The sequence below is a fragment of the Hippopotamus amphibius genome, chromosome 10, assembly GCF_030028045.1.
Source record: "Hippopotamus amphibius kiboko isolate mHipAmp2 chromosome 10, mHipAmp2.hap2, whole genome shotgun sequence".
NCBI lineage: Eukaryota > Metazoa > Chordata > Mammalia > Artiodactyla > Hippopotamidae > Hippopotamus > Hippopotamus amphibius.
The window spans coordinates 17,442,645-17,458,843 of NC_080195.1; the positions used below are offsets into that span (position 1 = coordinate 17,442,645).

General features: G+C 35.1%; 1 protein-coding gene across 3 annotated transcripts in view; it reads right to left on the minus strand.

The window, feature by feature from the left end:
- Positions 1–16,199, minus strand: part of VPS37A (VPS37A subunit of ESCRT-I) — a 48,746-nt gene that overhangs the window by 15,792 nt on the left and 16,755 nt on the right. For all 3 annotated transcript variants that reach the window (XM_057697561.1, XM_057697560.1, XM_057697562.1), the window contains exons 5-9: positions 7,383–7,608; positions 5,895–5,965; positions 2,902–3,029; positions 2,763–2,821; positions 2,614–2,682 (exon numbers count right to left, since the gene is read on the minus strand). In XM_057697561.1, the coding sequence (XP_057553544.1) occupies positions 2,614–2,682; positions 2,763–2,821; positions 2,902–3,029; positions 5,895–5,965; positions 7,383–7,608 (553 nt within the window). The remainder of the gene's footprint in view (positions 1–2,613; positions 2,683–2,762; positions 2,822–2,901; positions 3,030–5,894; positions 5,966–7,382; positions 7,609–16,199) is intronic.

The window sequence follows — 16,199 nt, forward strand, 5'->3', positions numbered from 1 at the left end:
AAAAAGAACAAAGTTGGAGATTCATACTTCCTGACTTCAAATCTTACTATAAAGCTCCAGTAATCAAAACAGTATGGTACTGACGATAAGCAGAGACAGACAGATCAATAAGCTAACACACACTCATACACACGGTCAAATATTTTCCGTCAGGAAAGGAAAGTCTTGGACAACTATTGCTAGGAAAACTGGATATCCATGTGCAGAATTAAGTTGCACCCTTACCTTAACTCATACACAAAATTTAACTCAAAATGGATCAAAGACCTAAATGTAGGAACTGAAACTGTTTTTAATAGTCATCCCAGTGGGTGTGAGGTGGTATCTCGTGATACATCACAAACAGGGATGTACAGAAATACACCATTTTTAATTACCTTTCTCAACACTGGTTATCTATCTTTACAAGTTTGGCTCACACAGATAATGGGATTTTGCTTATTATTGTAAGGTTGAGCATCTTTTCAAATGTTTCCATTTACTTATTCATTAAGTATTTATTGAGTACCTACTATGTGCCAAGCATTGCACCAGGTATTATTGGGTGTACGGGGGAGGAAAAAGAGGACAGGTTCCTGCACTAATGGCACCAACAGTCTAGTGAAGTGGTTTCCATACTTCAGAGTATAGAATATTCACCATCTTCAGAGGTTCTGAGTGAGCATATCTACAGAAACAATCCTAGGAATCAAGGGTTTTTTCCCAACATTTCAAGAAGTTGGAATAACTGCTACATCAGAATGTTTACTGGACCTTCATATTTCTTCTTTTGTGAGTTTCCTGTTCTTCCCTTTGCCTGTATGTAAGGTTTCTTTATAGACCACTGGCATTCATATTTGTCATATAAGCTACAAATATTTGTTGCCTTTACTTCACTTTTGATTTTATGATCTTCAATGTGTACAAAGTTTAAATTTATATATAGCTTAAATAAACAACTTTCTATTTTATGCTTCTGCCTTTTTTAATAATGCTTAGAAAGGATTTTTCCATCATAATCCTAAAAAAAAATTCTAGGAGATAGTGGTCTCTCAAACTTTTTTGCTTTCCACCTAAATACTTACTCTGTCTAGAGTATCTTTCTGTGTAGGTTATGATATAGGGATCTCTTTTCTAAATGGACTGCCTTTATTAAATCCTCAATTTTTTCTAACCAATTACTCATATATATGTCTGTTTCTGAACTGCAGAATCTGTTCCATAGAACTATTTTTCTTTTCCTACAAGGCTATTCTACTGTTTTAAATAAAGAGGTTTTATAGTGTATTTTGATACTGAGAAAGGGTTTCTTTTTGTTCAAGCTCTTCTTGACTAACCTGTTTTTCAGAAGAACTTTAGAATAAATCTGTTTAAATTAAAAAAAAATATTCTTGGGATTTTGACTGGAAGTATAGTGTATTTTTAAGTTATTTTGGGAAGAATGAAATCTTTATAACACTGTATCTTTCAGTCCATGAATATTCTGTTACTCCATTTCTTCAAGTCTTCTTTTATGTTATTCAGTAAAGTTTCCAACCTTACTTCATTGGGTTCAGTTCTAATCATTTTACAGTTTTGTTGATATTGTAAATAAGTTTTTTCCTGCTACTTCATTTTGCACTGGTAGTTGCTAGATATCTAGAGGAAAACCTTCCCAATTTGATAGGATTTTTACTTGTTTGGTAAACAACTGTTTCATCTTTTCTTTCACATTATACCTCTTTACCTTTTCTTGTCTTCTTACAATGGCCAGAACTTCCCAAGCAATGTTAAATAGCAGTGATATTGGGGTATTACTGTCTTATTCCTAACATTAAAGGGATCCTGGAAATGCTGAGTCATTAAGTGTGACGCTTGCTGCTGGTTTCCTTATTAAATTAAGGAATTAACTTTACTAAGAGTTTGTCTAACAAATGATGCTGATTATTGTGAAAAACTTCTTCAGCATCTACCAAGCTCTAATGTGCATCTAAAAGTATTTCAGGACTTCCTAGGTGGCGCAATGGTAAAGAATCTGCCTGCCAAGGCAGGAGACATGGGTTCGAGCCCTGCTCTGGGAAGATTCCACATGCCACGGAGCAACTAAGCCCGTGCGCCATAAAAAAAAAAAAAAAAAAAAAAAAAAAAAGAAGTATTTCAGTTGATTCTCTTAGATTTTCTGGTTAAGACTGAGGGAGGAATGCTTACATGTGACTCCTGACTCTGATGCATAAAATCTATTATCTGTGGTGAATTATACTTTATACTTTTTATATATTATATTTTTCAATCTGCTAACTTTTCATTTGAGAAATCTTTATATAGGCTTACAAGTGAGTCTAAAATTAAAATTTTTGTTGTTAGCTGTTATTAGAAGAGTCAAATTGGCTTTATAATAACTTTCCCAGAAGAGTTATTTATGGGGCTTTTTATATTTTTCTGTTTTGGAACCAAATGCTCTTGCATGAGCATAAATGATTTACAATGGCTCATAACTAAGAGCTGTCCACCTGCATGACTTAGAGCTGTTTATCATGCCATATAAACTCAGATACCTAACAAATGCTTTCTAGTAATAATGAATTTAAGAATGTAGCACATGCATATTAAGATTAAAAATTTTTATGGTAAAAGAAAAAAGCTAAACAATCTTACCTCGCTAAGTTCATGCTGCCTTTGCATCTTCTTTTCAAAAGTTGATTTCATTTGTGTAAGTAATTCATACTGAAAGAGAAAATTAAAATGCTGTTTTTAAATTCTATTTTAAAATTGTATGCAGTTCTTAAAAATGGTAACTAACTCACCTTATCTAAAACAGTTTGCCTTTTGGCTTCCAAACTGGGCTCCAGAAGGAGATTTTTTCCTGTAAGATAAATTTCTAGTTTATTTCTAGGTAAAGATCACATTTTTCTTAGGAAATTTAATAAGTAAGGAAACACATACTTGCTAGCTCCTCAATACTTTTTACTAAGTCATGCTTGTCAATAATAATTTGTTTTAGTTGAGGCAAAGTCAGAAACTGTTCTAGTAATACCTCCTCTTGTTCATTCATATCTGTAAGTTGTGATACACTAGAAACACAACAGAAAAAAAAGTTAATGAATATCAGTCATCTAGTTTTTCACATGATGATAAATATTCACAATTTTTCAGTTTCACTCAGCTGACAGAGTTCTAAGTAGTTTTTGACATATATTTTTATATAAATACACAGAAGGCAAATTGTAACCTTAAAAGCAAATAAAACATCAACCACAATGGAACAAAAAGTGGTCTAAACACTGTACAATGTCAAGTCACTATAGGACTATGAAGATTAAGGTTCATGAACAGCCCTAACAACCTACCAATTTTAACCTCTGAGCCTATTTAACTAATAGATATGTGGCTGTCACAATAAATGATACATGTATATGTGTCTGTGTACATTTATTCATAAAAATGTTTTTAAAAAGCAATCGTGGAAGGCTAATCCCAAAACAAAAATCAATATCCATAGAGTGAAAGAGGGAACTGGATGGGTGGGATAGGGAGGAAGGGAAACCTTTTTGAACCTTTCAGTTTTGACTATATGTAGATCCATATAAAAGCATAATATCATTAAAAAACAAAATTAAAAAAGAAAAAAACAGTTGTTAAAATTCAAAGCAAATGGAAATAAATGAACCTGGTTTTTTCCCCTAAGTTATATAATCATCCAGAGTAGTTTTACTGAAAAGACTTTAAAAAATAGTATTTGGCTGTACATCTCTGGTGTGATATATCCTAAAGACAAAAGAAGTCTAAAAAACAAAACAGATAAACAAAAACAAAAAATTTTGATAATCATTGTTATTTTATTGGTATTCTTATTTTGAAAAAGGACAAGTGCCTTGCAGAGAAATGGCTGCCTTCAGGTCAGGGGAAAAAAATATTCATGATGAGCTGCTTTGCCAGAATTTCTTACTGACCAAGCATCAAAAGGAATAATGTTTGAATGGATTGAAACACAAATATATTTTTTTAATTTATGAGTTTATAATAACTCAAAAACAACTATGAAAACAAACAAGATTTCTGGCTAATTCTGGAAGTAGGAAATCACATCTGCAACCCTTAATGAAATAATGCATAGTCAGTGATTTCAAGTGTTTCAACCTGTTTCAATCCTAATGTCACTAAAAATAGGGCAGCCAAACATCATTTCTTCTTTATGTGATATAACAGGAAATATGCACTAACAATGATGTAAATATTCTTGCCAAAAGAATTAAACCTAAATTTTTTTCCAGTTTTCTTGAGAGATTGTGTAAGTTTAAGGTGTACAATGCAATGATTTGATAAAAATTGAACCTAAATCTAATCAAAACTCTATCCAGCCACCAGTAGAAGGAAATATGAAAAACAGAGGAACACCCTCAATGGAACCACAAGGATGCAATCAGGCAATAACAGAATATGGGAAATTCTACAGACAAATAACCAGTTTCTTAAATAAATATTTACTAATATGTATATAATTTATTCTATATGTATCATGTATATGTATGTATACATTTATGTATATAGATATAACATACATGTGCATGTATGTGTGTGTATATGTACATATATATTAATAAATGTGGGAGAAATGGTTCATGATTAAAAGAACTATAAGAGATAACAGTATTCAAATGCAGTAGCTAGATCTTGTTTCGAACCCTGATTCAAACAAACTACCAACCAAAAGATTTAATTATGAAGACACTGGGGAAATAAGATAATATCTAAGAATGAAAGGATCAGCATTAATATTGTAAGATATGATGATGATGTGGACTGGGGTCATGGCAAAGAAAAAGTCTTTACCTGGTAGAGAAATTAGGGAAGGACTTATAGGTAAAAATAACATAACTGGGATTTGGTTTAAAACAATCCTGACTTATACCCATACTTCCTGGAAAAAGCTGGAAGAAGAGGGCCAAGAGGTCACCTTTTTGTATTTTTGACATTTTCATAATAATTTTTTAAAAAAGGAAGAAAGGAAAAAAAAGAGAATCCTTTATAACATGGCAACAATAATAGTACCTACTTCATGAGGTTGTTGCAAGCATTACACTGCATGTAACTGCTTTAACATGTATGTGGCATATTGTAAACTTCATTAATCAACGTTATTAGCAGAAAATAATAAATCACTATTTCCTAAAAATGACTGTAAAACACTGGGTCAAATAAAGCTAAACTCCTTTTTTAACTATAGCATTTATCTTGAGTATTTGGCTGTACATCCCTGGTGGGATGTATACTACAGCCAAGAACTGCAAAACATTTTAAAAAGCACGCAGTAGTCTTAGTAATACCAACCTCATGAGTACTGTTAACCCTTCAACAGTGGTGTAAAGGATACAGTACTTCCCAAGCTTGAGTGGCCACAAAACACCTTTTTCATGGAGCATCTTAAAGGAACGGTGTCTCATGAAAACTGACATCTTAAACTTGAATATTATAAACTTATTTGCCATAAATTTGAATAAAATATGGCTTTGTAAAAACACCTTGCTATTACTTTGGAACTTTTAATCTATTTCTCTACATACAAATTTATATCTACTAAGGGAACAACAAAAAGGTCTAAAATAGGCCAAGATGTATTTCAAAATCTCCAGGAATAATGTATTCAGAAATAGCTTTCACAAGAATGTAAGCCACACAAGAGAAAGGACATTGTTATCCTGGTGACTATTACATCATCTAGAAAAATCCCTGGGTACAGACCAGTAACTCAGTAACTTCAACCTACCAGACATACAACTGATTTATAAAACGTTCCCACTAAGACAACCAAAATATAGGAAGAGTGACGAGTTAAAAAAATTGTTTTAATTTAATATGGATATGAAAATGATGATGTGGTTTGTATCTACAAATTAAATAGACAACAAACACCAATGTTACTCTCCAAGTTTTTTTACCTTAGTTCTGAGAGTTCAGGAAATTCTTCGGGGATATCAGGCATCTTGTAACCAAAACCATTTTGGCTTACCTAAAGAGAGTTTGAAACACTGTTAAATTTCAGCCATCTTTTTGACTGCTCCTATTTGGCTATAAAAGTAATTTTTAATGTACTGAGCACCATCAACTGTCTTCATTATCACACTTCATCTTTGCACTTCACACTGTCCTTACTCTCCCCTTCTTTCTTCACCCTTGTTTTTTCAGTGTATCTTTATACATACAGGGTTCCTTTTTCTTTTTCTTTTTTGATGGGGATCACGTGATTAAGCTCTTGGACAAGTATATCACTGTAAAATAAATCTAAGTGTATCTGTGACAAATGTGGAGAATTATCTGTCAGTTTCACTGATGTATATGAATGTCTCAAGTGAAAGGTATCAAGTATAGAAAAATTTTTAAGTTGACAAAAGTCTGAATAGTTACCTAAGTTCCAAGAGACAGCAGGGTAGATAAGGAACAGACTATACATTGTTTGAATACAGATGACATTTTAAAAATCAAGGGCCCATGAAAAGTTCTCCTATAATTTTATTTATACTACTAATTATAACTTGTTCATAATATTCATTAATACAATGATGAGAGGTTTTGGAAAAACAAAGTCTACTTGGATCTATATTCTAAATTATTACAAACACTAAAATTAGTAAAGTTGATTATGATAATTTTTTAATATTTGACTATTACTATGGGTGATATTCTCTAAGGGTTAAAAATGAAGGTTTTAAAATCCCTTTAATATGTTTAATGGACAGTCTCCGCCAGCTTAATTTAAGAACACACAATTTTTTTAACGAGTGAGACACTGGTTTAAAAGTCCTCAGTATGCTAGAGCAGACCCTCCATAATCTGATACAGGCATCTCCCACAGGCTCCTTCTCATGTCTTTGCCTGTGTCCTATATGGCAACCAGAGGCTCTACAACAGGCAGCTTCACAAGTATGCCATCTGGTTTATGCTTCCATGTCCTTGTCTATGCTGTTGCCTCTTCAAAGAATTGCCTTATGTGACTCCTTATCACCCTGGCAAATTCACTATCATCTATCAAAATTTGGCCTCAAGTGTAAATTCATTCATTCATTCGTTTGCCTCATTTTAAATGAGCACCTATTACAGGTACCAAGCATGCTTTGCAGTACCAAGGATAAAGTGGTTTAAAAAACAGAATCACATTTTTTAAAAGGTATCTTTCTAGCTCTACAATGGTCGCTGGGAGCACTGACCATTCCATCAACTGTATTTTTGCTGTAACTCTAGACTACCTCTTCTACTTACAATTATTATTTGATTATTTGCCGGTTACCTCTTTGACATTGTTACTTAAGTCGAAAATGTGATTTAATCTTTTTATCCTTTGTTCCATAGTGCCTGGCACACTGGAGGCATATAATGTTTGCTGACTGAATATTTCAAGGGCACAAATACAGATATCTGAAGATACCAACCGGTACTGAAGTGTCTGTTGTGGGAACGGGCAATGGCAGATTTGAAAGGACACCAAATGAAGGAGCAGCAGGTTTGGCTGTGGTATAACTTGTCGTTGAAGAAGAAACAGTGTCAGCAACAGATAAAGAACTGATAGTCCTGTTAGCTTCTTGCGGGGGATATGGAGGAAGAAATGGAAAACCCTGAGAAGCATAAGGAGGCATCCCACTTGGGTTACTGTACAGGCTAAAGAGAAAGAGAGGAAAAACATGAGATTAGATTTTAGGGGTAAGTCTGTAAAATTATTCCTAAATTCTTCTAAATCACAATGGTTATGCAGTACAGATGGCAGGTGCCACTAGTTATAATTATATAAGTGAATCAGAGATCATATAAATTGATAAAATATGAACACCCTGCAAAAGAAAATTTTTGTTTCTTTCCATGAAAAAGAAAAATGTTTTAGAAAACATACAATTCAACTGGTCACACTGGAAGTGAAGAGAATGCTCAAAACTCAAATATGGCCTTTGTAGTGGCATCAATGAGTATCTTCACAGAAGAAATGGAGAACATTTAGTTCAGGAAATTTATCCAAGTGGAGGTTGTTTAGTAGCTTTCACTATATTTGGCAAAATTTGACTGCAAGTCAAGACTGCTTTTCTAGAAAATTTCAAAGAAAAATTAAATGTAAAGATGAGTTGCTAAAAATGTTAAAATATAAAAATGATGCATATAAAACTGTATATATTAGAAAAGTGGCACAGTGGTATGTACTCAAGATATAGCTGGAAAATAATTTTTTTGCAAGATAATAAATATTGGGTTCTGGTTCAAGATGGTGACATAGGAAGATCTTAAATTCACCTTCTCCCACAGAAACAATTAACAGCTACATAGCGAACAATTTACTGTGAAAAAAACCCTAAAAACGAGCTGAGCAACTCCTACATATTGGGCAAACAAGAAGAAGATGACACCTAAGCTGGTAGGAGAGGCTGAGACACAATCTCACCATACACCCCATGCTCAGCAGGACGACCCACAAGCTAGAGAAAACTCAAAACCCAGAGCTTTTCCCTGGGGAGTAAAAGGTTGAGTTTGAACCTAAGAGACAAGCCTCCATCTGAGAGACAAGCCCCCAAAACATCCAGCTCTGAAGACCAAAAGAGCTCATGTCGCCGAGACTCACAAGGCTACAGCGAACTAAGAAACAACTCTTACAGGCTTGCACACTCGGACTCCCTGCCTCAGGGCCCAGTGCAGAAGAGGACCTGGCTTATTAATGTCAAAGAGGCTCATCTGCCAATCTTAAAGCCTCAGTCCAAGGGGGCAGGCGTCTAATTTAACACACATCTAGGGGTCTGCTGGGATACTTTCTGGGGGTGGTGGCTGGTGGGTGACATGGTGGGTGCTGTGCTCCAGAGCCAGTATTACCCGGAGGGAGCTCTTACACACATCTGGTGCTCTGGCTTTTGCAGCTGCCGCCCAGGGAATATCCCTTGATTGCTTGGCTCTGGATGCCAGGCAGGCTTACATTCCTGGGTCCCACAGCTCTGTAACAATCAGAGAGACAGTTCTTGGTAGACTATGACCCCCAGGACACTGCAGAGACAGCAGACAGAAGCACACCCCTAGTCTTTCTGTGGAAAAGGCCTATTTGCTTGTCCAGGGGCTTCGATATCTAGGCACCCATGGAGATGCTCTCAGGAATGGAGGTCAGCAGATGCCATCTCTGCACTCTCCCTCTGCCTCACTCCAGCTCACCAGTATCTTAGAGTAAGGAGCTTATGCCCTTATTTTTGCAGCTGCCACCAGAGGACACCACTACACTGCCTGAATATGAGAGCCAGCAGGGTTTACACCCACAGGTCTCACAGATTATAACCAATGAAGAAAGAGTTCTTAATCAGCTACCATCCCAGGGAACAGCAGGAGGCAACAGGAGCTCAGTCTTTCTGTGAAAGAGGCCTACTAGCTTATTATCATAGCTGCAGCCTGAGGAGCAGGATTCTAATTAAACTCAACTCTAAGGACTGAATGTAATCCTTCCACAGACTCTAGATGGCGGGCTCTGCTATCTTTGTGCTCTCCTTCTGCCCTGCCATGTTCCAGAATGCCAGCATATCTCAGAGGGGAGATCTTACATGTGTTTGGTGGCCCAGTTTTACATTTGGTGCTCTGGATTTTGTGGCTGCCAACCAGGGAATGCCCCTTACTTACCTAGCTCTGGTGGCCAAGGGGGCTGACATTCCTGGGTCCCATGAGCCTGTAACAACTGTAGATAGTTCTTGGCAGGCTACCACACCAGGGCACTGCAGATAGCAGACTTAAACACACCCACAGTCACAATGTGAAAGAGGCCTATTTGCTTATCCTGAAGCTTCAGCCTGAGGGGTGGGCTTCAGGCTTGGAATCCATGTATGTGAAGGCCATGGACACCATCTCTGCATTCTCATCACCTGGCTCTGCTGGCCAGCAGGACTTAAGCTTGTGGTCCCACAGAAGTGTATACATTTGCATACATTAAGAGCTGCTGCCTGAGAGTCTTGCTTCCAATCGGTGTAAATCTAGGTGTGGATATCCTTCCCTTTGGGGTAAGGACAGGTCTTGGCACACCCTCAATTCCTGGGAGCTATTAAAAAATAATACGTTGTTTGGACAATCACAAAGGCTTGAGAGACAGTCAAGAGCCAAGGTAGGGTTCAATGATAAGGTTCATCTCTTAGTCCTGTCCTCAAAACTGGGAGAGGTAACCTTCTTATCTTACACAGAGTCAAGCAAAAAGAAGAAACAAAGAAATATGTTCCAAATCAAAGTACAAGATAAAACCTCAGAAAAAAAAACCTTAATGAAGTGAAGATATGTAATTTACCTGATAAAGAGTTCTAAGTAAAGGTCATAAAGATGCTCCCAGAATACAATAAAACTTCAACGAAGAGAAAGAAAATACAAAAAAGAACCAAATAGAAGTCACAGAGCTAGAGAACACAATAACTGAACTGGAAAACATACTAGAGGGATTCAACAGCAGACTGGCTGAAGCAGAGTGAGAAATGGAATATTTCCTGTCATCTCAGTTAACCAAGGATGCCACGGTCATCAGCCAGAGGAGATGATCAGTGAACTCAAGATCGGGCCGTGGAACTTACATAATCAGAGCAGGAAAAATAGTGAAGGTAGTTTAAGAGACTTGTGGAACTACATCAAGTGGACTAACATTCGTATTATAGGGGTACCAGAAGGAGAAGGGACAGAGAAAGGGGCAGAAAACTTATCTGAAGAAATAATGGCTGCAAACTTCTCTAACCTAGGGAAGGAAACTGGCATCCAGATCCAGGAAGGACAGAAAGTCCCAAACAAGATGAACCCAAAGAGACACACCCAAGACACATTATAATTAAAACTTCAAAAGTTAAAGACAAGGCAAGAATCTTAAAAGCAGCAAGAGAAAAACAGCTTGTTAGGTACAAGGAACCCCCATAAGACTACCAGTAGATTTTTCAGCTGAAACTTAGCAGGCCAGAAGGCAGGGGCATGATATATTCAAAGTACTAAAAGAAAAACACTTTCAAGAATACTCTACCCAGCAAAGTTCTCATTCAGAATTGAAGCAGAGATAAAGTTTTTCAGACAAGCAAAAGCTAAAGGAGTCATCACAACTAAACTGACCTTACAAAATATGTTAAAGAGACTTCTTTATGCTGATATTACACGCAAATAGAAACCAAAAGAAAGCTGGGGTAGCTATACGTATATCAGACAAAACAGACTTTAAAACAAAGACTATAATAAGAGACAAAGAAGGGCATTATGTAATGGTAAAGGGGTCAATCCAACAAAAGGATAACAATTATAAATATTTATATACCAGGATAGGAGCATAAATATTTTTAAATATATAAAGCAAATATAAACAGACCTAAAAGGAGAAAGAGAGAGCAATACAACAAGAATAGGGGACTTTAATACCTCACTTACAAAACTAAACAAATGGGACTACATCAAACTAAAAAGCTTCTGCACAGCAAAGGAAACCAACAACAAAATGAAAAGCCAGCCTACTAAATGGGACAAAATATTTGCAAAGCATTTATCTGATCATGGATTAATACCCAAAATATATAAAGATATGAATATATGTATATAGTACTTATATATCAATATATTAACATTCAAAATATATAAGCCACATATCTGATAATGGAGTAATATCCAAAATAGATCCAAAAATACAAAAAATATATATATTTTGCAAAATATTTGCAAACCATATATCTGATAATGGATTAATATTCAATATATACTTTTATATATCCAAAATATGTAAAATATCCAAAATATTATATATAAAATATTAATATCCAAAATATATATTTAAATATAAATACATTATATAAATATATAATATCCAATATAAAACAACAGCAAAAAAACAAATAATCTGATTTAAATATGGGAATCTGAATGGACATTTTTCCTGAGAAGACATACAGATGGCCAACAGATACATGAAAAGATGCTCTCATTCCTAATTATTAACATTCAAACCTGCTGGAATGACTATTATCAAAACGATAAGAAATAACAAGCACTGGTGAGGATGTGGAGAAAAGTGAACTCTTGAACACTGCTGGTGGAACTGTAAGTTGGTGTAGCCACTATGGAAAACAGTATGGAGGTTCCTCAAAATAGAACTATCATATGATCCAGCAATTCCACTTCTGGGTATTTATGCGAAGAAAATGAAGACACTAACTCGAAAAGACATCTGCTCCCCTATGTTCAATGTAGCATTATTTACAACAGACGAGATATGGAAACAATTTAGTGTCCATCAGTAGATGATTAGATAAAGAAAATGTAATGTATATATACAATGAATTATTCAGCCATAAAAATAAAGAAAATCTTGCTATTCAAAACAATATGGATGGACATTGAGGGCATTATGCTATGTGAAATACATCAGACAGAGAAAGGCAAATACCATATGCTCTCACTTATGTGTAGAATTTAAAAACAAAAAACAATGAGCTCATAAACAAAGAAAACAGCTTGGTGGTTGCCAGAGGCAGGTGATGGGCAGCTGTAGGCAAAATGAGTGAACGTGATCAAAAGTTACAGGCTTTCAGTTATAAAATAAATAAGTCATGAGGATGTAATATACAGCATCATTATGGTTAATAATACTGTACTACATATTCAAAAGTTGCTAAGAGTAAGTCTTAAACGTTCTCATCGCCAGAAAAAATTCTGTAACTACGTATGGTGATGGGTGTTAACTAGACTCACTGTGGTGATCATTCTGCAATATAAACTATTATTGAATCATTCTGATGTACATGTTACATGTCAATTATACCTAAAAAAGATAATAGTTTACATTGAATTTTTTTTCTTAGAGAAGTTCAAAGAGAACCATACTGTACAATAATTAGTATAATGTAGGCTTAAATGCAGATGAGAATTATCTAAATACCAATGCTTAAGTTAATACAGTTAAGTTTAAATGGGTCAGTCACTCTTGTATAAAAGACTTTTTAAAAAAATAAAATACTAAATACTAAATGTTTTACTTTGTATTTGTGGTATATTCTTATTATATACTATTTCTTATATATATTTTGTCTTTGAACAGGTTCCAGGCAAAGTGCTCCTAAAATCCTGGTAAGTTCCTAAATGACAGGAACCTTTTTGTTATTTGTCACACCTGAGTTTATGCTAATGATGTGACTTAGGTTGAGTCCCTATGTAGTCCGAGGACAGGGTTGGTCACCAAAAAGACCAAATGACAGAGAGTTGGAACTTTTACCCCATCCATCGATCTCAGGGAAGAGGGGGACTGCTGATTAAACTCTATAAAAACTCTTGAACAATAAGATTGACAAGCTTCTTGGTGGTGAATGCACCCACATGGCAGGACAGTGGTGAGCCCCCAGTTCATGGGGACAAAAGCTCCTGTGCTTGGGGCTCTCCTAGACCTTGCCCTGACCTAGGTAACTCTTCATCTGGCTCTTTATCTGTATCCTTTATAATACCCTTTATAATCAACTAGTAAACATAAGTAAATTTATTTTTGAGTTCCATGAGCCACTTAATAAATTAATCTGACCTGAGGTGGGGGTCATGGGCACCTCTGATTTATAGCAGGTTGGTCAGGAGCACAGGTTACAATCTATGCATTTTTAATTGTTATGTGAGATGGAGCAGTCTGTGAGACTGAGCCCTTAATTGTGGGATCTAACACCATCTCCAGGGGGACAGCATCAGAAATGACTTAAATTCGTAAGGAACACAGACAGTGTCTGGTGAGAACTGGAGAATTACCTGGGCGGGGGGGGGGGGGGGGGGAAGCATGTATCAGAGTACTGAAACATTTCAAAATATATCAAGTTTAAACAATTTTTTAAAAGGGAATGCTATTGTTTCCCGACATAATTTAATGTCATATTTAATGACATAAGTTAACATAAATTGGAATTATTTTGGAAGAAAACATTTGTCACAGATTTTGAAATTACAATACTAAAGTTTATGTGGAAAAATAACTAAGAATATAAAGAAAAGTACCTGAAAAAGGCAGGTAAAGAGAGATTAACCCTGCCATATAGCAAAACACATCAGACAACCTTAATAATAAAAACAACAACAACACAACTTTTTTAAAGCATAACACTGGCAATGAATAGGTAGATCAATGGAACTGAATACAAAATCCAGAAAAACCCCAAAGATATATGGCAATTAGGTTATAATAAACAGGATGTCACATTAGTTAAAAAAAGATAGATCAGTCAATAAATAGCAATGGGACATCTGGAAAAAGTTATATTGGAGCCAAGCCCTCAAATCTATAATAAGATAAAAAACCAAATGCATCAAATTTAAATGTTTTTTGTTTTTTTAAATCTTAAAAGAACTGGAAGAAATCACAGGGAAATTAAAACCTTGGGGTGGGGAAGGACTTTCTGTGATTCCAAATTCAAAAGTCATAAGAGAAAATGATAAATCCCATGACATAAAAAAACAAAACAATACAAAATCTCTACAGGACAAAGCCCATTAAAAATAAAGACAAATAACAAATTGGGGGAAAACATCTGAAACTCATGTCATAGGAAAATGGATAATTTCTCTAATATATAAAGAACTTCTACAAATTAATAAAAGACTAACAACCCAGTAGCAAAATGGAGAACAGGATAGAATACAAAGTTCAAGGAAAAAAAGAAACCTCTAAGTCATAGGAAAAAAATCCTCAATTTCACTGTAAGATAAATAGAAATAAAGTTATACTAACATAACATTTTCTGCTTATAAATTAGCATAGATCCATTTTGATAGTTTACTATGTCTGCAAAGGGAATAAGCATTATGTATAGGAGCAGAAATTGGTACAACTTACTCTGCACGGCAATTCTGCAGTATTAGTCAAAATTACAAGTATGTATACCACTTTGAGAAGGTATCCAACAAATATACTTACACTTGGGTAAAATACTATTTATAATCTTATTCACTGCATCACTCAGGGCAAAGAAGGGTGGGCATTTTAAGAAAGATTGGAAACAACAAAAATGTCCATTAATAGGAGTCTTGTTAAGTTAGCTACATCCATAAAACAAGTACTTTGTGGTCATAAATAAGAATTGAGGAAGTGCTTTAGGTACCAACATTGAAAGCTCTCTGAACCATAGCATTTAGTGAGAGGGGAAAAAAAAAGAAAAAAAGGCAAGGGAATAGCTTGCTACCATTTGTGTAAAAAAGGAGGGAATAAAATACTACACATACCTATTTCCTGGTATATGCACAAAATATCTCAGGAATTCTATACATAGGCACCCAAATGAACAACTCTGGAAACCAATAAGAAAAAGTAAACTACAAGGGAAAAAAGAAGTGGAAGGAGACTTTTCGCCCCATACCCTTTTATAGTTTTAAAATTTTTGAGCCAAGTGAATGTATGATTGAAAACATTAAGTTAAAAAAAGTTCTCTAATAAGCTTGTTTATTTCAAGTATGCCTAACCTTCATCTTAAAGTTTTACTTTTATGTAAATGTATATTAGTAACATGTATATAAATATAAATTATTTGGAAAGAATATGTTCAACATGAGATTATATTTGTAGTATCCTTGAAATAGAGTTTTAATAATTCTCAACCAATCTGCTTTATTTTAATCTCAGTAGCAGGTACCACCTATAAAATAATCTAAGAAATATATGAAACTTGCTTTTTAATGTGTACTGTATCACAGAACTTATCTGATATGGGAATAAGTAAACTTGTTGGCTTATATCTTCGAATAAGGTGAATGAGATATATTTAACCCTATCCTGACAGAAGAGAGGAAACACAGATTTTAGATAAAGAATATCAGTGAGGCTTAAGACTCCAGGACAAAGACGTAGGAGGGCAAAGATGATGGGTGGGGCTGATATCCCCAACAAATGGGATAATCTAGCCTAAGCAGGTTTAGGCAGGTTTCTAGGCAGTGTTAAAGATGCCTCCTGACTTCTGAACAAGAAAAAGTTCTTGGAAATTAAGTAAAAGAATTGGGCAGTTAAGCCAAGAATTATTACAGGAAGGGGAAATAAAAAGATTCTAAGAAGTTGCATCATCATGCAATTTCAGAATATCTGAGATAAAAAGTTACAAAGGATCAGAAATCAAAATGGCAATGGACATCTTGGCAATAGAAGTCTATATATAAGGACTTCTCTGGTGTCTCAGTGGTTAAGAATCCGCCTGCCAATGCAGGGGACACAGGTTCCATCCCTGCTCCGGGGAGATCCCTCATGCCACGGAGCAACTAAGCCCGTGCGCCACAAC